This window comes from Chrysemys picta, chromosome 3 (assembly GCF_011386835.1).
Source record: "Chrysemys picta bellii isolate R12L10 chromosome 3, ASM1138683v2, whole genome shotgun sequence".
NCBI classification, from domain to species: Eukaryota; Metazoa; Chordata; order Testudines; family Emydidae; genus Chrysemys; species Chrysemys picta.
In genome coordinates, this window is record NC_088793.1 from 131,037,101 (window position 1) to 131,058,574 (window position 21,474).

The window sequence follows — 21,474 nt, forward strand, 5'->3', positions numbered from 1 at the left end:
CCTTTTACCTGCATATAAAAACACATTATTTCAAGATCATGGGTCATTTAAATGTCATCTTTGAACTACTTTTGGCAGACAGGAGACTTTTAAAAAGCCTTATAACAGGGGTTCTCAAACTTCATTGCACCGCGACCCCCATCCGACAACAAAAATTACTACATGACCCCAGGAGGGGGGGACCAAAGCCTGTGCCCTGCCGCCCCGGGCAGGGGAGCCAAAGCCCAAGCCTCACCAGCCAGGGCGAAAGCCCTCAGGCTGTGGCTTTGGCCCTGGGTGATGCGGCTTGGGCTTCGGCCCCAAGTCCCATCAAGTTTAATGCCAGCCCTGGCAACTGCATTAAAATGGGGTCACGACCCACAGTTTGAGAACCGCTGCCTTATACTATGGTCAAGTATGATTATTTTTATGGAATAAATAGCAAAATAATCATTACCAGGGAACCCAGAAATGCTATTGGAAATGGAAACAGCTCCAAATGTGTGAGTAATTTGAGCTACCAAATAAACTAGACATATTTGGAAGACAGTAATATACAGGACATTATGTAAGCATAAATCTTATAATTCTGAAAGAAGGGGACTTAACCAAAATCATGGAAGGGTTGAATGAAAGTAAATGGCAAACCAGATGTTTTTGTTTAATGCTTCTGTGTGAAAGTTAGTGAAAGTGAAACAGTTAGGCGGTGTGAGAAGTGGGAGTTGAGAGGAATGCGGGGATGATCAGAATGTAGGACAAAGTAAAGGAAAGAGAAACAGGATGTGTGTGGGAGCAGGAGGTAGAAATTGAAGAAGGAAAGAGGAAGCTGTGGATGAGTGAATTTAGGGAATGGGGTGGTGTGATCAAGGGAATGATGAATAGGGAATTTGGGAGCTCACTTGATCTCTTTTGGCAGAAGTACAGTAACTTCTCACTTAACGTTGTAGTTATGTTCCTGAAAAATGCAACTTTAAGTGAAACAATGTTAAACGAATCCAGTTGTCCCATAAGATTTAATGTAAATGCGGGAGGTTAGGTTCCAAGGAAATTTTTTTGGGGCAGACAAAAGGCATTATACTGTATACTGTACAGTACTGTACTGTGGTTGGGAAGTGCCCCTGGCTTACCCCACACAGGCACAGCCCGCTGCAGGCAAGGACGCTAGGAAGCACCTTTGCAGCAGCAGCAGCTTCCCTGGAGAACAGGCTCAGATTTTGCCAGGAATGCTCCAGGCTCATCTCTTCCTGTCCCTGCTCCACTCCAGGCCCACCTCTTCCCACCCCTACTCCATCTCCTCTCCAGAGCACGCCACATAACCCCTCCACACACACACCACAAGTCCTAAGTGCCGCCAAACAGCTGTTTGGCGGCACTTAGGACTTTCTGGGAGGGTGGGGGAAGAGCGGAGACGCAGCGCTTCCCCGCTTCTGCCCCTCCCTCCCAGAAAGTCCTAAGCCCGAAGTGCTGGGAGGGAGGGGGAGGAGCAGGGAAGCCCTTCATCTCCACTCCTCCCCCTCCCTCCCAGAAAGTCCTACGCGCCGCCAGCTGTTTGGCGGTGGGGGAAGTGCTGGGAGGGAGGGGAAGGAGGTGAAGAAGCAGAACTTGTGCAATGCTCCCTTGTAAAGTCGCTGCTCTTCCACAGAATCTTACAAGCAGGCCGCCAAATGACGTTATAAGGGAGCGTTGCACAACTTTAAACGAGCATGTTCTCTAATTGAACAGGGATGTAACATTGAAACAATATTAAGTGGGACAACATTAAATGAGGAGTTACTGTAGTTGGTCAGGTCCCTGATCCTTCGTTCCCAGTTGATTGTCCAGTCCAAAGACACCAGAAATGTGCTCTGGCAGAGGTTCCCATGTGTAATGCTGCTATATGTGGTAGCTCTCTGCTTAAAAACAGAATTAGAGAAAATGTCATAATGAATTGTTGGTCACATAATACTGCATCATAACGGAGTACAAGATGAGCCTGGGAAAAGATAAGTGGTGAAATCCAACAGTTTCTAGAACTTATAGGTTAATAAAACTTTTTGGGGATTCTGATTGAGCACATTCTTTTTAGCAGCCTTTTACACTCATGCTCAAAATGCTTTATCTCCATTGTAGATTTTTAGGTGTAGCTTTAGATTGGGGAGAAAAAGCTAGAACAATCACAGGGGGCATAATCAGAGGCAGCCTCTAATGGCTCCTCACCAGTGAAGAGCATTTTAAGGTGGCTTCTGACCACTGAACCGATTTTCCTTACCCTGCCAGAGTCATAAAAAAGCATAAAAAGGATACAGTTGTTCTTAAATATCCTTTTAGGTCACCTTTAAGCCCTTTATTACGGCTATAGTATGACAGGCCTTCTATAGGCTGATCTTCCCCACCCAAACCCTCTCTCTGTCACCCTCTCAATCACATTGAACAGCACCACCATTTTCCCTGTTGCTCATATCCATATTCTTGGCTTTATTTTTTGACTCAGACCTTTCCTTTGATCCAGGCTGTATCTTCCTGTACAACATCTCTAGGAGTGAAATCCCGGTCATGCTGAAATCAATGGCAAAACTCCCATCAACTTCTGTGGGGCCAAGATTTCCCCCCAAGATCGAATCTTTCCTCACTGCCCACACTGCCAAAACTCTTGTCTAAGCCCATATCATCTTGTGCCTTGAATACAGCAGTCTCTCCTCTCTGGCCTCCTACAAGTGTATTCAAAATGCAGCTGCTAAGATAATTTTCCTGGCATGTTGCTGTGATTGTCACCCTGCTTTTTTAACTCTCTCCTTTGGCTTTTTATCTTCCAACATGTCAAGTACAAACTTCTCATCTGCACTGTCAAAGTTCTTCACATTTTAGCCCCACCATGCCTATCCGTTCTATTACCTTATTGCAGTGGCTGTCAACCTTTCCAGACTACTGTACCCCTTTCAAGAGTCTGATTTGTCTTAAATACCCTAAGTTTCACCTCACTTAAAAACTACTTGCTTACAAAATCAGACATAAAAATAAAAAAATGTCAGCACACTGACTGAAAAATTGCTTACTTTCTCCATTTTACAACTATAAAATAAATCAATTGGAATATAAATATTGTACATACATTTCAATGTATAATATATAGAGCAGTATAAACAAATCATTGTATGAAATTTTAGTTTGTTCTGACTTGGGTAGTCCTTTTTATGTAGCCTTTTAGAATACTAGGCAAATATCTAGATCAGTTGACATACCCCCTGAAAGATCTCTGCATACCCTCAGGGAGAATGACTGCCTTAAACTCTACCAACCATGCCAGCCTCAATTGCCTGCTTATGGGCACTTCCCACATACTTTCCCCAATTCAGCCCCTTACAAAGAAGGACAGAACTCCCAGTCCAAATCTGTAAAGCTACCAAGACTTGATCTTCCTTCAAGACCCTCCTTAAATCTCACCTCTTCTGTAATACATACATAAAACTGCCATCTGGTAACTGCTAAGCAGGTAGTGAGTTGTGTTTACTACAATTCACTACAAATTATATACACAGCTAATCTGTGCTAAAACAATATACTATTTTGACAGGTTTCAGAGTAGCAGCCGTGTTAGTCTGTATCCGCAAAAAGAACAGGAGTACTTGTGGCACCTTAGAGACTAACAAATTTATTAGAGCATATCTTTTCTTTTCCTGCTTGTCCCCACTTACTTGTTCGTTTTATCTACCTGTAATGTCTTGCTTTTTTAAGTTGTAAGCTCTTTGGGACACGGTCTATAACTTATATCCCATATGTTGCTAGAGAACAAAGCCCCCACCTGGTGGTACTGCAATATAAATGATTAATATTAAAAGATCCTCGGGACAGGTGTGAATTTCACCCGAACTACAGGATGTAAGGAATGAATCAGTTAATTGCTGTGATATATCTTGATTTTAGTAGGGTTTTTGACAGTCATGCATGACATTCTCAAACTAGGGAAATGGTCTAGATGAAATTACTACAAGGTGGATGCAAAACTGATTGAACAACCTGTGATGTGGTACAGCTCACCACTGCGGCACCCCCTGCTGGCTGTCCTGGGGTTCAGCTCTGCTAGCCAGTGCGCCCTCTTCTAGTGGTGTCTCACCACTGTCACTCCCAGGAACACAGCATCCTCTTCATGACACAGCCCTCCAGCTGTGCTGCACTCTGTGTTCCCCCTTCCTGGGGACCTGCAGTCAGCTGTCCAGCCACTTCCCTCAGCAGCAACTGCAGCTCAATGTCTGGCCACTTCCTCAGTGGCAAGGGGGGGAGGGGAATGGACCCAGGCCCACCCACTACTCTGGGTGCTGGCCCAGGCCCTTCAGCCTGCAAGGCAGCCAGTCCTCCTCCCTCTTCAAGCTCCAGGGAGTGACTGAAGGTATTTTGTCCTGCAGCTCTTCTTATATGGGCCTGCCGGGCCCTGATTGGCTGTTCGTCTCAGCCCTTCTCTGATTGGCTGCCTCCTGCGCAGCCTCCCAAGGGCTCTGATAACCCCTTGGAGCCCAGTGTGTGGCAGGTGCCCCATCACATACCCTCTCCCTTACGACCGACTGCCCTGGTTGGTGGAGGTTACCTCCACTGCTGCCCCCACAGCTGTGCTTGCAGGGTGTCCCTCTGCTGTCTCAGCTTCTCCACTAGGAGGAGCAACTTGTCATTCTCTTCCCTGGTGTCCCTAAATTTCCTTATGTGTGCCTCTGCGCTGTCTTGTGCAAGGCCAGCTCAGTGGCTTTCAGCCTCTCCCATAGCCTTGGCCCTTGCACTGTTGGCTATCCCAGTACCCCCTTCTCCCAGGGTCTGAATTCCCAGCTCCCTTCAATTGGTCTCTGTATAAGTCCCCACATCCTGCAGCTGGATGTCTAAGGGACTCTTCCTTCTCTTCTGTTTCTCCTTTCTCTCCTGCTCGACCCCTTTGGCCTTCTCCACCATCTTGGTGCACCCCCTCTGGGTATCTGGCACCTCCTTCTGTTCCTTTCTATCTCTCTTGCCCTTCTGCTGGCTCGGGTCCCCTTTCTCATCCCCAATTGGGATGCTGCCATTCCCTGGGCTCCTGTTCTGTCTGTGAGGGCACTTCCTCTTCACATGCCCTGATTCCCCACAGGCAAAACAAGCATCCCCCCTTCCTTTTCTCTTCAGAGGTCAGGGACTGGGGGTTTCCCTGTTCTCTTTCCCTTTGGGATAGACTTCTCCTCTTTCCAATAGGGGCACGCTCTCTTGAAGGGTCCCCTCTGCCCACAGGCATAACACTGCCCTGCTTGGCCTGCTGGCCTGACCCTGGGACCTGGCTTCTTGCCCCAGGCTCTCTGGCCCCTGATCACCTCCTGGAGGGTCTTGAGCAAATAACGCTGCTCTTCCATTAGTTGCCTCAGGCATTCCTGCAAGTATCTCTGTGCCTCCCACTGATGCCGCTAGTTTTCCAGGATCTACCTCACCAGGGCCTGAATCCCTCTTGGTTGCTCTTCAACCCCCTTTATTGGAAGCGGCAACTCTGAAGTCCAGCCTGGGAAGGTACACCTGCCTTCTGCCAAGAAGGTCTCTGTACATGGCAGCTCCATAGTTCCTTTACCCCCGCAAGTATCCCTTAAATAGTCTTTCAAACTCCTCTTCTAACAAGGGCAGCTGTCAAACAGTCTCTGAGTCTCTCACTCAGTCCCCTTCCCTCAGGGGCAACCAAATGCCCACATTCTCCACCATATGTGATGTGGTGTGACTCACCACTGCGGCGCCCCATTCTGGCTGTCCCAGGGATTGGCTCTGCTAGCCGGTGCACCCTCGCGTCTCGCTACTGTCACTTCTGATCCAGGGACCCATGTCACTCCCAGGATTGCAGCATCCTCTTCATGACACAGCCCTCCGGCTGTGCCACACTCTGTGCTCCCCTTTGTGATTTTTAAGACCAGAGTAGATATGTGATGAATGGTCTGGGTATACTTGGTCCTGCCTCAGCATGGGGGATGGACTCGATGATCCTTTGGGGTCCCTTACAGTCCTGCATTTTTATGATTCTGTGATTTCCTACAAAAGATGATGTGGGAGTCTTGGGCTTCAGTCAATACTTTCCAGTAATAACTAGATGGAATAATGCAAATTCACATTTCTTCATTGTTATTTGGAGAGCAAAAATCAAATTGTCATTCAGCTCTTGGTCCCCACACTATGCACCATGGCTCTGTACCTCACTTAGTCAGTTTCACCACAGGTTGTGTTGGAGGAAAGAACAGCTAGAAAGACTCAAGGAGAGAGAAAAATTACCTGGAAAATTGGTCTTTTAGCCATTGTGTGTATTCACTCATCAAAAATACTCAATAGTGGAGATTTTGCTTGAATAAAGAGTGCAGTGTCAGTCTTAACATTCCTGCAAATGCTGCTGTTAACGGAAACTATTTTTTTCCTGAGCCTTTCAACTGTGCTATTCATTTCTTTTTCTATCAGAGAAATAGTCTGTTAAAACAAGTTTCTTAATACCCCACTGTAAGGAGCTGCTGTTTAGTGAGAACAGGCCCGAGAGGTCAGTGGGAACAGTATCATGCTTTATATTACGATTACAAAAGCATCTGGATGGAAAAGAGGATCTATGCATAATGTACCCTTCTGAATAAAATACGCTGAAAATGCATATCAGCCATGATGTTGGTTTAATGTCTTGGTTTGTATATGGGGGAAGCATATTAGGTTAATAAAATTATGTATTCAGCTCCCATTTCTGTCTTTTGCACCATTTTCACTTTCCTTTTGCAGGTGACCTTGAAAATAATCTCTTCTAAAATATTTCTGTAATTGTAAGCATGGATCTCTGTTGAGAAGTTTCATTAGTTTGACTGTTTTGCTATTCCTACAGGGCTTCAGGAATATGTAGAGGCAGTGTCTTTCCAATATTTCATCAAAACACGATCACTAATTAGTGTTAAGGAGATCAACAAACAGCTAATATTTACAGTGGAAGACAAAGAAGAAGAAACAAACACGGTAAGAATTGTTTTGTTATTCATGAACCAGGCTGAGCCCTTTTCATTGGGAAAAGGGGCCAGTATATTAGCATACCATTTGATAATTCTGGAGGAACTATTCTAAATTTTGTATTGCATATTGCCTATATGATTATATCCAGCAGGCACTCAGATATCATACTGATAGGGGTAGCATAAGAACCTAAATAGAAGAAGCAAATGAATGTAAGGGGTACAGTAACCTCAACTGATTCAGTCCCATTGCTCAACAATGAGCTAATTACAGGAGCCAACAACAGAGAGTGATGAGAAGAAGGGTGTTGTCCTCTGTCACAGTTTTATCAACTTGCAATTTTTTCACTATAACCAGCTAGTATTAAAATACGTGTTCTGTGTCCTAGCAAGGTCACTGATATCTCACTTAGAATTAATCTTGAACTTCCCCCCGCGCAACAGACTTGCTTTCCTTCCTTTCCTATGCCTAATACAGCATCTTCCATTTCTTGCACTTCCTCTCTCCCCTGCCCATCCCTAAATAGAACATTTTGTATATGGCCAAAATACAGCCTGGCCATCTTTTTTACGCAGCCTTTGGATGAACATTCTATTTTTAAAATTTATATTCGGATGTAAAGTGGATCGATGTGTGGAATTCATAAGGTCACTTTAATTGCTGTTCTAATGAGACATTTTGCAGTCTTTAAAGAGAAAAATCTCAAATGACACTGAATGAAGATGCATGGAGATGTCCACACTGGATGGTCATACCGGTGGTCATCAGCATCAATTATTTAAAAACAAAGAAACAGCTGCAATTCCTCCCCAAAATTTTTGAAAAAAGAATAAAGTCTTAAATAAGCTATGATGCGATATTAGCATTGCCTTCAGAAAGTGACTGAACAGGTTTGTTCGGAGACAAAAGTTAGTCGGTCAAAGGAAATGATCATTATTAGACTATAAAAGCTAAATTCTGATGTCTACAGCCAGTTGTGAAACCAGGCTTATAGTATTGTTTTTTTCTTCTGTAACAGGGGTAACAGTGCACACATTTTTCCATGGGCTTGACTTGGTTTAATTTTTGGATGAATGACCCGCTGTTGAGGTCATGAATGAAACTCCAGTAGATACATTCATATCTCTAAGAGCTTCACTATGGGGAGATCGACGCTGCTGCAATCGATGCAGCAGGGGTCAATTTAATGGGTCTAATAGAGACCCACTAAATCAACCGCAGAGCGCTCTCGGGTCGACCCCAGTACTCCAGCTTCCCGAGAAGATTAAGGTAAGTCGACAGGAGAGCATCTCCCGTCGACGTAGCGCAGTGAAGACACCAGGGTAAGTCGACCTAAGCTACATCGACCTCAGCTATGTTATTCACGTAGCTGGAGTAGCGTAACTTAGGTTGACTTATCCCCTAGTGAAGACAAGCCCTAAGAGTGCTCATAGAAATTAAACAGTGTAACAGGTCACTGCATATATGTAGGACAAGAAAAGGTTTTATGAGATCCTGAAAATTAAGGAGTATTGTTGTGTAACTCCCCAGGAAGAGCTCCATAACAAAGTAATAGGTATGTATTGTGTTACAAATATACTAGTAAAAACGGTCAGTGCCATTCAGAGGTATCCCTTATGCCACTGCTAGTTGAGCAATTGCAGAGAAATTGGAACCACTGTTAGGAGATCCAAAGTACTCTTGTACTGTAATGTCAGCTGGACACAAAGAGATTCAGTGTTGCAGTCAGGTTGTTCAGACTTGAGAAATAAATCCCTTCCCACTGGCACTGTAGGCATGCTACACTCTTCCTCTAGCTACAGGAAGAGAAACCTCTGCCACCACCTGAGCCTTTGGCTCCCTCTGTGACTGTAGTGCTTGCCATTATGGATCCTCTTGCCCTTGCCTTCCATCTCCAATGTCTGTGTGTGTGTGTGTGTGTGTGTGAGAGTTTCAGAATGTCTCTCTGTGTTTCCCCCTCTTTTCAGCTCATCTTTCAAAAGCCACAAAGGAAAAAAGTCTCAGCCATTATGTTACTTTAGTTTCCAGATGAAAGTGTATTTTGCATTTTGCACATACCTTTGCCCACAATTGTTGCTGAAATTTCATGGTGACAGTGATGCTTCAGCAGCCCAAAATGCCAGAAATGTTGGAGAAATTTCCTGGAAAAATGTTTGCCACTTTAACACAACATTACTAAGTCCTAATTGTACTCAGAAATCTGTGTGTTATGTAAGGTGCAGGTATCTTTATCAATAAATATTCTTTCCCCTGAAAGAAATGCTGTAAATATAATATGAGGTGTCTTTAGATTGCTAGCCTTTTGAGTTGAACACTCAAGCAGGCAGCTGCATAACATTTCCAGGCAGCTGGAATTCAACACTAGGTATAGTATTTAGCAAATGTCTCTAGAGAAAAGCAAACGTCTTGAAGACAGATGTTCAAGGACTGCCTTTACTGAGCAATTTGAAACCATGATGTCCTAACATTTTAATACATTTCAGAATGGTCAGGCTTCAAATACTACCACTAACTGCAACAAGTGTTTTGTCCCATTTGAACTGTTGACAAGGGCGACTGGGAGTTCTACATGGAGGAGCACAGCACCAGTTCTGCTGTTACAGATAACTCATGGAAAATCATTTTATTAGAAGAAATTGTGTTGTAAATCATGCTTTTTCATAGTTCTCCTCTTATATTCCTTACTACTAAGAATATTTGCAAGGAAACCAGATCTTTATTTGAGTTCATCTGCTCCTGCTGAAGGCAGAACCCTCTGTGACCTACTCATTTTCACAACAAATTGTGATGTCATAAATACAGGATTTATGACTTCGGGTGGAGAAAAAGTAGCAGCAGCAGATGAACTCTTAAGAATAAAAAATCAGTTTTTCATATACCATGATGTCTTGGGGATATAGAATGTGGGAAGAGATATACAGAAATTATATGATTTAGGAGCAGAATTGTTTCTTGATAAAACAATATTTCAAGTACTCCATGAGGTATTGATTAATTTTAATAAGATTGTAGAGTAATGGATCTGGGGAAAATTCCAGAGAAACACGTCCATTTATTCTTGAGTCCTGCTTTTTATGGTAACTATATTTTGAAATACTGGATTGTGTTACAAAATGGTATGATTTATTTTTCCTAACCCTGGCTCTTACATTGACTTCCGCACTAGCATTGGCAGGTCAGTTAGGGCCAATTTTTTAAATCTGGTGGCCTGAGGTCTGTGCACAAAAATGTAAATACTAGTAAACATATATGCAGAGACAAATTTGGTAACGATGTGTACAGATATAGATGGTAGATATAGGGCCTGGATCGCTGTCTTCAGTGTTTAAAAATGTTTAATGCATTTGCCACTGTTTTCTCATCTGTGAAATGTAGAAGATACATACACCTGTAAGGTACAAAAGTAAGGGTTAATGAATTTTATAAAGTGCTTTTGAAGCCTAACCTGCTACTATATAGAAATACTATGTAGTTTAATTTTACTGAACGTTTTTTAGTTGTTGTTGGTCTACAGTTATGCCAGTTAAGCCAATGTGTGTTTAAACTGGTGCAAACCACCATTTCTTCACTTTTCAATATTCTATGTTGTGTTTTGTCCTCAGCCCTCCTCCAATCCACATGATGAGCAGCTGTGCACTTGGAGCCTGAAGGTAACACCTGTCGATTACCTGCTGGGTGTGGCTGATCTAACAGGAGAGCTCATGCGGATGTGTATTAACAGTGTTGGAAATGGTGATATAGACACCCCATTTGAACTGAGCCAGTTTTTACGTCAGATTTATGATGGTTTTTCCTATATTGGCAACACTGGACCCTATGAAGTGTCTAAGAAACTATATACCTTGAAGCAGAGTCTGGCCAAAGTAGAGAACGCCTGCTATACATTAAAAGTGAGGGGTTCTGAAATCCCAAAGCACATGTTGGCTGATGTATTCTCCACCAAAGCAGAAATGATTGACCGAGAAGAGGGTCTTTCCTAAAACAGTGAGACAATCATGGCCCTGAAGGGCTGTACAGTTGGAAGCTTGTTAATATTTTGGATTTGTTTTCAGTAGACCCTCATCATGACTTGTATGTAGTGATGTTTTTAGTTTTACTTAGCAGAGCAAGATTATTTGCAAAGGTAACTTGTAACCAAAAAAACCCCTTAACATAATGTGTAAGTGCCCATAGAGGAGAGATTCCAATATTTGTTCAATCTCCTGTTTTCCTCTACTCTATGTGCTGTCATAATGGCTAAATGTCAATGCTACACTCAGTGCTGGTGTCTTTCAGTGAAGTGGACTCACTTCAAACTGCCTGGGCCACTGCATCAGTTTTCAGCGATCACATGATGCTCAGAGCAGGTTGTGAATAATTAAATTTTGTGATTCTGATTTACCCACAATTTCTCTTGGGCCCCACACCTTAATGTAGCCTGTGTCTGTGTACTCTCCGTGTCAGAATAGGGGGTGGCCAAAGGCCTGGAGAAGCAGTAGCCTCATGGTTTAATCAGAGCAAAACAAACCCAGCCTCCTAGCATCTAAACCTACCCTGGTCTTTGATGCATTAGATTATTGGGATCAGAATGTTTTTATAGGCCCATTTCAGCATACTTCTCTGATGCTGGATCTCCACATTGTTTAATTTGTATCTGCTTAATTCAAATGTTTATCTCACTGGAGCTGAAATTGAAACAGAGCCAAAGGTGCTATGTAACCTGTAGTTTGGTCTGACTACTATTTTTGAACGTGAAACTGAAACTAACAGTTTTCTGCTCATTGATAAAACTCATAATACCTGGTTAATATTACTGTATACTGGCCATTTCAGGGCTCACAGCTTTATTTTAGCTCTGCCTTGTTGCCTTACTGTTTTGGCATCATTTGGAAAATCCTTTAAAACATTGAATTTATTGTTTTAAATTTAAAGAATAAAAGCTTTAACTGATGCAGAATCTTAGTTTGCTGAATAGACTCCTTCCTGGACAAGTGCAGAAACGTAGCCAAACAAGTTTATCATGGATTCAGCAGTAGGACAGACTTGTTGCGTAAGGCTGGTTGCATGCTTGTCACCTAAGAGGATACAGGGTTAAGACAGTGGGTAGAATTCTGCCCTCCACTATATTTGTGGAACCCCAAGGGACTCCAGTGGAGTTGAACTGGTGTTAGCGAAGAAAGAATTTGGTTCAGTGTGTTAAGTGAGATGTGACTTATTCCTTTGAAATGTGTTGCCTTGTGTATTTTAATACTATTATGAAATAGAAATTGCAATAAAAATAAGGCAGATGTGCAAATTCCCTGCATTTATTTGGCATTCTTGAGCTCATTGGCAGATAATCTGAATTCTCACTTGTGTCCAAAGTTGTGAAAGCCCCTTGAAACTGTATATTATGCTGGGGAGAAACAGCAGATAAAATAATACGCTCTTAAAAAAAAAAAAAAAAAAAAACACTACTCCAGGAAATAGGCCCCTCAAGCACAAATGAAAATACTGCATGTTTTTTATTTCCACTTCCATATGATGTAGTACTGCCAATATTTTTCCCGTTAGCATGGTATGTCCTACTTAACTGGGGTCATCTGATATATGACCAGAACAGCAGTTACTTACAGTGTTTATCACAGGTTTTCCCATTGTTTCCATGTAAAGAAATATTTGGTGAGTTGAAAAAGCAGTGTTTTTCCAATTGTTCAATACCTTTTAAAGTGCTTTTTTTTTAAACAATAAAATCATTAAAAAGCTATTGTGAATGAGTGGTAGTTCGTTTACCTATCAGTCTTATTTGAGAATACTTGACTAGTAATAGTTGAGTGCATTCCATTCTTACAGTTCAGGACTCTATTCAAAGGTCTGACTCATTCCCCATACTGTACTTGTACCTCATGATTGGCATTCACCAATACATGATCTCATCATTGTTTCTCCCCCATTAATTAAAAAATAATAATGCAGCTATGACTGCTCATGGGCCTTCCACGTGCATAATCAAATGTAGAGCTCTTAAAGAAGTTGACAGTCTAATGGCAAGACAAGTTTAGTCCTGGGATGAATAGAGAACAGTACCAAGTGGCTGTGCCTGTTGTACCTACAGCCTGATTTTTCAGGTGTGCTGAGCACCTAGAGCTTCAGTTCAAGCTGGTGAGAGTATGGTACTCTGCATTTTGGGAAGAGGGAACTTACATCTCTCAGAAAACTTGCAGTAAGATGTACTTGTCTGAAGCAAAACCATGAAGAGAGAACTGCTAGTGGCACCATGAGATATTAAACAGAAGTCTCTTCTGTCTGTTCTGGCAGCTATCAGGTAGGAGTTAAAAATTCCATGGCTCTTTTTAAACACACAATGAAATGAACCCGGCTGCCCTGGCAGTGTTTCCCTCTTTCAGGAAAACAGATTCTAAAGCCCAACCTGCTGCATTTGCCATTGATGAGCACGTAATGGCTACTGTATTTCACAAAACAGCCACTGCACTAGTATTGTCTCTCATTGCTTTTAAAGCACTTTGGAAACCTTTGAATACGAAAGGAGCAAGTCTTCTCTTTTCACAGTCTCTTAAGAACAGTTACACATTCTGCCTAATATATATTGGGTTTAACAATTTTGAGATGGGAATAAACTTTCAACATGGCTACAGAAGATATTTAATTTTTGTAAATGACGTCAGGCATGATTTTTAAGCCTCTTAGGGGCCCTCTGGTCCAGCAAATCAAATCCATGAGTAATCATTAGTAGGAACAAAGTGTGTGTGGTATATTAAAGCACCATGAGAGATGGGAAATAGCTAATGGTTTGCAAACCTCTTGCTCAAGGAAATATTTCCCCCCCAAAAACAATTGGACTGTAGTTGTTTGAAAGGTGACATTTATCAACAATACAAGCTGCTAAACAAGCAATGGCAGTTTTCCCATTTTTTATCCTATTACTCTGTGGAGCCACTGATATGCTTCGTATTGAGCCAGAACAAGGTGACGTCATAGCAGATGTTTCATGAAGGCTGCCTTGGGTGCTAAAATCATCTGCCTTTTTAAAATCCTCTTTCTCAGAGAAGTGAATTTTCTTTTTGGGTTCACATTTGTACATAAACTACTCATTTGCAATAGGGAAAAGAAACCCATCATATTTTAGCTTTCCTTAACTGCCAGTGAAGTTATGCAAGAGAACAGCTCCCTGTTGACAGAACATGTAATATTATTTCGACTTACTGTCTTGGTTATTTCGGTTTTGCACAAGGTTTACCATAATCACACACATACATTTTAAACTTGGTATCTATACAGTCCCCAAAATGTATATAGTGCCATATGGAATATAGAGCAGATGTGGCCTTGGCTCCAAGCAGTTCACAACCGAAGATTAGACCAAACAGAGCAAGGAAGATGGTAAGTAGAAGGGAGGAGATGGAGAGGAAGGGAAGATGAGGTTTATGTCAAAAGAAAGTGGTTGCTTGGTTTAGTGCTTGCCTGATTCTGAAAAGAAGCTTTAAAGTTTTTCAACATTTAAATAATTATAGTAATTGTTCTGTTGTTGGGATGGAGAAGAGAGTCACAAAAGGGGAGAATGAGAAGGTGTTTGTGTGAGGAAAGTGAAGTGGAGTGTAAAGGGAGATGAAGGCAGGAGGGCTGTGGGGGAGAGTAGCCAAGGATGAAGATATCAGGGTGAGGTGCAAAATAAGCTAGATGCATCTGGTGATGTGAGGTGAGACCATGGGAGGGTTGTGCGGGTCAGGAGTGACTTGCAGAAAGTTAGACAAATCATTTGAAATCAGATTTTGTTAAGAAACAGATTTTTAAGGGAATCAATTGAAAAAAAGTGCTGCAAAAAAGGAAAAGGGTGATGTCAAGGCTGAATCCCCACTCTTGTCGCTCCGAGTGCAGAAGGTGGGGGCCCACAAGGATTTTAAAAATTAATACTTGCCACTCCAGTAGGGTGACCAGATGTCCCGATTTTATAGGGACAGTCCCGATTTTTGGTTCTTTTTTTTTTATATAGGCTCCTATTACCCCCCACCCCCATCCTGATTTTTCACATTTGATGTCTGGTCACCCTACACTCCAGGCTTGTATTAAACTCCCAAGGTTACAGCTTCTCTCTGACCTTGGCTTGGTAAATGCTGTCACCATCCTAATGCAAAAAACCCTCCTTTGAATCCAGGAAGGAGCACTTGAGAATTCCTCCCTGTGGGGTACCCTCAAGCCCTTTCGCCCCCGCTCCGGGGAAGAGCTGAGAGAAAAAACAAAGGAGATGAGCTGTGGCTATCAGCTAATCAAGCAACATGCACAAACCTCAGGACACCAAAAATCCAATCCTATTCTTAAAAAAAAGTAAATTTTATTAAAACAAAAAGAAAGAAAATACATCTGGAACTTAGGCATTTGCTAGATTTTAAAAGAGCAATTCCAAAAATTAAGCACCCAAACTAGCTTTCTTGGTGGTCAGATTAAAGGTTACACGCAAACAAAAGTATCGGGTTAGCACAGAGGAGATCCACAAGCCAAAATAAGAAATAAACCTGATAGCGTCTAACTAAACATTCTATATCCAAAGTATTCCTTCTAGGTATGGAAAATACTTTTTCATACCTGGTTCAAACCTTACACAGCATTTCTGCTTGTAGCATTGCTGCTCCGTGTCGCTGCAACCCAGAGAACAACAGAAAAAGAGAAATTTCTTTTACCATTTTAAAATATTCTAGCCTTCCCATTGGCTCTTTTGGTCAGGTGCCTACTTTTTTTCTTTACCTGGGGGACTTTTTAACCCTTTACAGATAAAGCAAGTAAAGAACAGCTACCAAGAGGGATTTTACAGCTAACTGGCTAGCTGGGTGTCCATCAAAGGGAGCTCCCCCTCCCCTTTATTTATCACAGGTGATTTCCCCCTCCCCCCATCCTTATGCCTAAAGTTAGGCTTCTAAATGAAGAGAGCCTGGTTTCACGAGGTGCTGACGTCCTACTGGAGTCAATATGAATTGCACATATGGAACAGCAGCGCTTGCAAGATTATACCTCTGCCAAAAATTAACAAAACTTACTTTTCTGTTTTTATTTACACACACAGCCAGGGGCAGGAAAATGATCCCAATTCACAATTTTTAGTAAGTACAAAGAGAACATTTTACATCCACCTGTATTTTGGCAGCCACAATCTTTGTTGTGAATCACAAGCTTGTTACATACCAAAATTAATATGGTTACCGCTGCTGCTGTTTCTCTCTTGTTTCCCCCTTTTCATTTGGCTCCCTCATTCTTTTTCTGACTCTTCCTGTTTCTTAACTTCTTTGTTTCTCAGGCTCTGGCCAGCAGGTGGGAAGGAGCTGCACCATCCTCCTGAGCCATTGGCTACGATGGTCCCATGAGTTTGTCATTTCCATCCTAGCTGACACCCTTGGTGAAACAGCTCAGTGCAGGAGCATGTCTATTCCAGCTGCCAGAAGCAGAGATCTGTTGGGCTCTGAATGCAGGTTGGTTTTGCTCATGAGAAACGCTGCTGAAACTGGTGGGTCTGGGTGGGCTTCTATTTAGTTCAATGTGGCTGTCTGCATACTCCTATTACAACCACTGTACCATGTGACAGTGGGTGTCTGGATGGGTTGATAGGGCTCATGGTTACTTCTGCAGACAAGCAGTCCTTGGTTATTTTTAGGTTTGTAATCTTCACAAGCCAAAGTAAAGTTTGGGAAGAAGGGACCATGTTTTTAGTTTAGGAGAGAGTCATTCAGGATCACCATTTTCCACCAGTTTACTTTCTTTTTACCCCACTTAACAAAACTTTTAAAGGGCTGTTTATGGAACCTAGCAGAGGAGGAGTACTGGCCAGTACTGATGTCATGTGTCTTCTCCCAGCTCCTCCCATAGGCTTGCAGGCTGACGCTTTGGTGCTATTGTGCCTTGCCTCTGCTGTCTGCAATCTGAACTCTGAGCCCCTGCTATTAGATTTAGATTTCTAAAACCAGCTTCTAATATATTTTTACTGTAATTACCTTCAAGGGTTTCCCCTTTATAATCACACTCACCCCTCATTATTTAAATAAAGGGGTTTCTGTCATGTAGGGTCTGGGTCTGCCCTTCATTGCCAAACAAGATCAGACAGCTCAACAAGCCCAATGTCCTATGTTGGCCGCCTTGGCCTTGCTTAGCTTATGACATAGGCACCAACTGTGTGAGTGCTCAAGGGCTCAAGCACCCATCGGAAAAAAAAAGTGGGTGCTCAGCACCCACCAGCCACAGCTGTTTGGCAGCTCTGCCGATCAGCTGTTTGGTGACTTGGGGAGGCACTTGAGGGAGGGCAGGAAGCAGTGAGCGACGGGCGGGGTGGGAACCTTGGGGGAGGGGGCAGAGCAGGGTTGGAAAGAGGTAGAGTGAGGGTAGGACTCGGGGAAGGGGCGGAACGGGGGCAGAGTTGGGGTGGAGCACCCTCAGGGGAAAATAAAAGGCAGCGCTTATGGCTTATGGTATCTGGTTGGACCACGCTCCCATTTGTTCACTTGTCCCACAGCTCTTCGCTTTTCTTGTCACTCTTCCCTGTAGGCATGATACTCCCTCCTAGTGCACAAGGCCACTACCTTTTCCATGTAATCCTTCCTCTAGACCCTAGGATGCCAGAGGACATTGCCAACAGAAATCCAGCTGGGGATAGCTGATAATTTTTAAAACCAAACTAAACGCCTTTGATTGTATGTTGTATCTCATTCACTATTTGTTGATTCAATATTTTAATTATTGACTTAGATAATGGAATGGTGAATACACCTATAAAATTTGTGGATGACTCCAAGCTGGGAGGGGTTTCTAGCACTTTGGAGGACAGGATTAGAATTCAATGTGATCTTGAGAAATTGGAGAATTGGTCTGAAATCAATAAGATGAAATTCAATAAAGACAACTGCAAAGTACTATGCTCAGGAAAGAAAAATCAAAACACAACTACAAAATGGGGAATAACTGGCTAGGGAGGTAGTATTGCAGAAAAGAGTCTGGGGGTTATAATGGGTCACAAATTGAACATGAGCCAACAATGTGATGCAGTTGTGAGAAAGGCAAATATCATTCTGGGGTGTATTAACAGGAGTGTTGTATGTAAGAACTGAGAGGTAATTGTCCCAATTACTCAGCGCTGGTGGGGCCTCCGCTGACGCATTGTATCCCATTTTGAGCACAACACTTTAAGAAAGATGTGAACACATTGGAGAGAGTCCAGAGGAGAGTAACAAAAATGATAAAAGGTTTAGAAAACATGACCTATAAGGAAAGGTTGAAAGAACTGGGCATGTTTAGAGAAGGATGAAGCGGGACATAACCCTTCAAATATGTCAAAAGTTGTTATAAAGAGGATGGTGATCAATTGTTCTCCATGTCCATCAAGGACAGGACAAGAAGTAATTGGCTTAATTTGCAGCAAGGGAGATTTAGGTTAAATATTAGGAAAAGTTTTCTAATTCATAGAGATAGTTAGGCACTGGAATAGGTTACATAGGGAGGTTGGGGAGGTCATCGGTCTATCACTGAAGGTTTATAAGAACACGTTAGGTGAAGGTATACTTAGGCTGTCTACACTACGCACCTTACAGCAGCACAGCTGGGCCACTACAGCCATGCCGCTGTAGGGTCTGTAGTGTAGCCGCTCTTTGTCACCCAGACAGAGCTCTCCTGCTGACAAAATAAAACCACCCCCAATGAGGGGTGGTAGCTTTGTTGTGGGGAGAGAATTTCCTGTCAAGAAAGCGCTGTCCACACTAGCGCTTTTCGTCGGTAAAACTTGTGTTGGTCAGGATGTGTTTTTTCACACCCCTTACCAACAAAAGTTTTATCGACGAAAGTACAGTGTAGACATAGCCTCAATCCTGCCTCAGCATGGGGGATGGATTAGATAGCCTCTTGAGGGCCCTCCCAGACCTACATTCTATGATTCTGAAAATTGGACTAACTGTGATGTTAGCTCAAAGGTACTGGACATCAGTTTACTAATTGTCCTGGGGATGCAAAGAGCAGGATGACCTTTCACTTCTATTATTCTGTTTTTATAATGATCTGCATTACAGCTGTGCCTTTAAGCCCCAACCAATGTGCTAGGTGCTCTACAGACAAATAGGGAGAGACAATTCTTGCTCCAAAGAGTTTGCAGTCTAAATATACAATACAGACAAAATAGAAGGGGAAAGAGAGGCATAGAGATAGATGAAGTGACTTGTCCAAGGTCCCACAGCTGGCCAATGGCAGAGCCAGGTCTCCCAACACTAGACCACACTGCCCCTAATCTTGAAATACTTTGTACACACACGCCACCAGTATGTACACAGGAACCAGCTAAGATCCCTTTGTCAATATATCAAAATGTAAATAGTATTTGTATGCACCTTTTACCTAAAATATTAACAAGCAAAATTCAAAAGGCAAGTGTAATACTGTTCATTTAAAGTATTTACAGAGAAATTCAAACCAGCTTTAAAAAGTGATGCTTGTATCCACTTTTTTTGCGCTACATCTTTTCCCAGCCTGTCTTCCCTGTTTTAATCTGTGTCTGTATTTGTGCTGAAATGGATACACAGCGAAAATAATCAGAGAGATACATCATCTGCTCACTTTAACAGAACCCATATGAAACCTCTCCTGTGAGTCCCCCAACAGCAGAACACATTCCATTCATAACATGTAGCATGAGCAATCAGACAGGTCAATGCTACCATCTTGTGGTGTGAAATATTTTCTCTCTCTCTCTCCCCCCCGCCCCCCCATGCTTTCTCTTCCTTAAGGATTCCAATTCTGCTTCTGCCCCTTGTGGCTATAACTTTATACACTTGTTGTCTATTATGTTTCTCTATATATGTGTAGCAAAAGATGAGCTTGAAGGTGAGGTGAAAGAATGATTATTTTAGGAACTGGGACTCCGGCATCTCATATATAATAAATATTGCTTAATGGGTGTGGAGTTTAATAAAGGAATTGCTAAGTAAGTTAGACCCCATATATTGTTGTTTATATATCTATGACAATAGCTCCTCGATCCCCCAACTGGGGATGAAGGTCCAATTGTGCTCAGCATGGTACTCACACAGGGTAAGAATTTTCAAAAGTGCCAGAATTACTTAGGAGAACAAGCCACTGAGGAGCACAAGTCTCTGTCCCTGAGAACTTTCAATTTATATTTACAACAACATAACAGATGCTATTTAATTACCTTAAAAAATGTGGGGTACAATTTGCATAAAAGACATACAAAATTTGCATTGTATTGGAAGGGAGCTCTTTTTTAGTTGTGCTAGGAGAGCTACTACTGTGACTGTAGCATTAAAGAAGGGGGGAAAGAGTAAAGGATGAATGTTGATGATAAATTAACTAAAAATGTTTAAATCCAATTTAACAAATCCTGTACTCTAGACTACAGGTATTGGTCAAAAAAGCTGCAGAACATCTGGCCGTAAGCATTTACAAGTGAGTGTTGTTTTCGCTGTTGATGCTCTATACCATTGTATTCAGGCCATTTTTGGTAAAACAAGGTGGTACAGCTCTGTGAATTATGTACAGAGAAAATATTTTATCTGTTGTTCTGCTACCTGCAATGTCCATGAAGAGCTTAATTTTTAGGACTTGACCCTGAAAACACTTAAGCTTGCATGATGCCATTTGAAGTCACTGCTTTCATACATAAGGATTACACATACTAATAAGTGTTTGCAGAATTGAGCCCTACATTATCTTAATTTACATGATGAGCATGTTACCTGTACAAGAAGAGTTTATAAGCCTTTATGGGTGTTGAGCTTTAGGTATAAAATTAAAGGCCTTTATGTATCTGTGTTTAAATCAAACAAGTGGGGGAAAACCTCAGAGATACTACAGTGATGGGTGCTATGGGCAATCCTAAGATTGAACCTATATGTAACTTACAAATCACAAGACTTCACATCTACATATAAAATAGGTTGGTAAAACATATAGTCTCACTCCCTTAGTGAAATATGATAATGAATTATTTAAGCACAGACAACTCTACCCTTCCAGGCAAACATTCAGCTTCAGGATTCTTACAATTGTTTTTAGGGGTCTCACTACGTCATGATCAAACTGTTATTCCCCTCCCCACCCCCACAGTGTTCTGTAGCCTGAGGAGACTCCAATCAGAATGCTTCAGTCTCCTTCAGTCACTTGTATCAGAGGGGTAGCCGTGTTAGTCTGAATCTGTAAAAAGCAACAGAGGGTCCTGTGGCACCTTTAAGACTAACTTCTGTTAGTCTTAAAGGTGCCACAGGACCCTCTGCTTCAGTCACTTGGAATCACTTATTCATAGCAAAGGGATGTATTTTAAACTAAGCCATTGCTTTTCTACCTTCACAGGCAGTGGAAAATGGGTTGGGTTTGTGCAGTTATGCAGCTGTTGTGGTCTCTCTAAAATGAAAGTCAGAACAGGGAGGTATTGCATTGATGGGTGTCAATTCCTCTGCTCAGCACCTGCTTCCGTTCTTCTCTGCACAGTTCTGCTTCCACTTTCTTCCTGCCTCCTGCACCCCATATATCCTCTAGCCTCTCTCGGTAGCAGGGCATCCTTAACATGCAAGCAGCCAGGGGCCACACACACATTTT

General features: G+C 42.4%; 1 protein-coding gene across 1 annotated transcript in view; it reads left to right on the top strand.

Moving 5' to 3' along the window:
- The window catches only part of TSNAX (translin associated factor X), a 39,778-nt gene extending 27,132 nt beyond the window's left edge, over positions 1–12,646 (top strand). The window contains exons 5-6 of the mRNA XM_005291220.5: positions 6,800–6,927; positions 10,524–12,646. Of these exons, the coding sequence (XP_005291277.1) occupies positions 6,800–6,927; positions 10,524–10,901 (506 nt within the window). The 3' untranslated portion in view covers positions 10,902–12,646. The remainder of the gene's footprint in view (positions 1–6,799; positions 6,928–10,523) is intronic.
- The last annotated feature ends 8,828 nt before the right edge of the window (positions 12,647–21,474 follow it).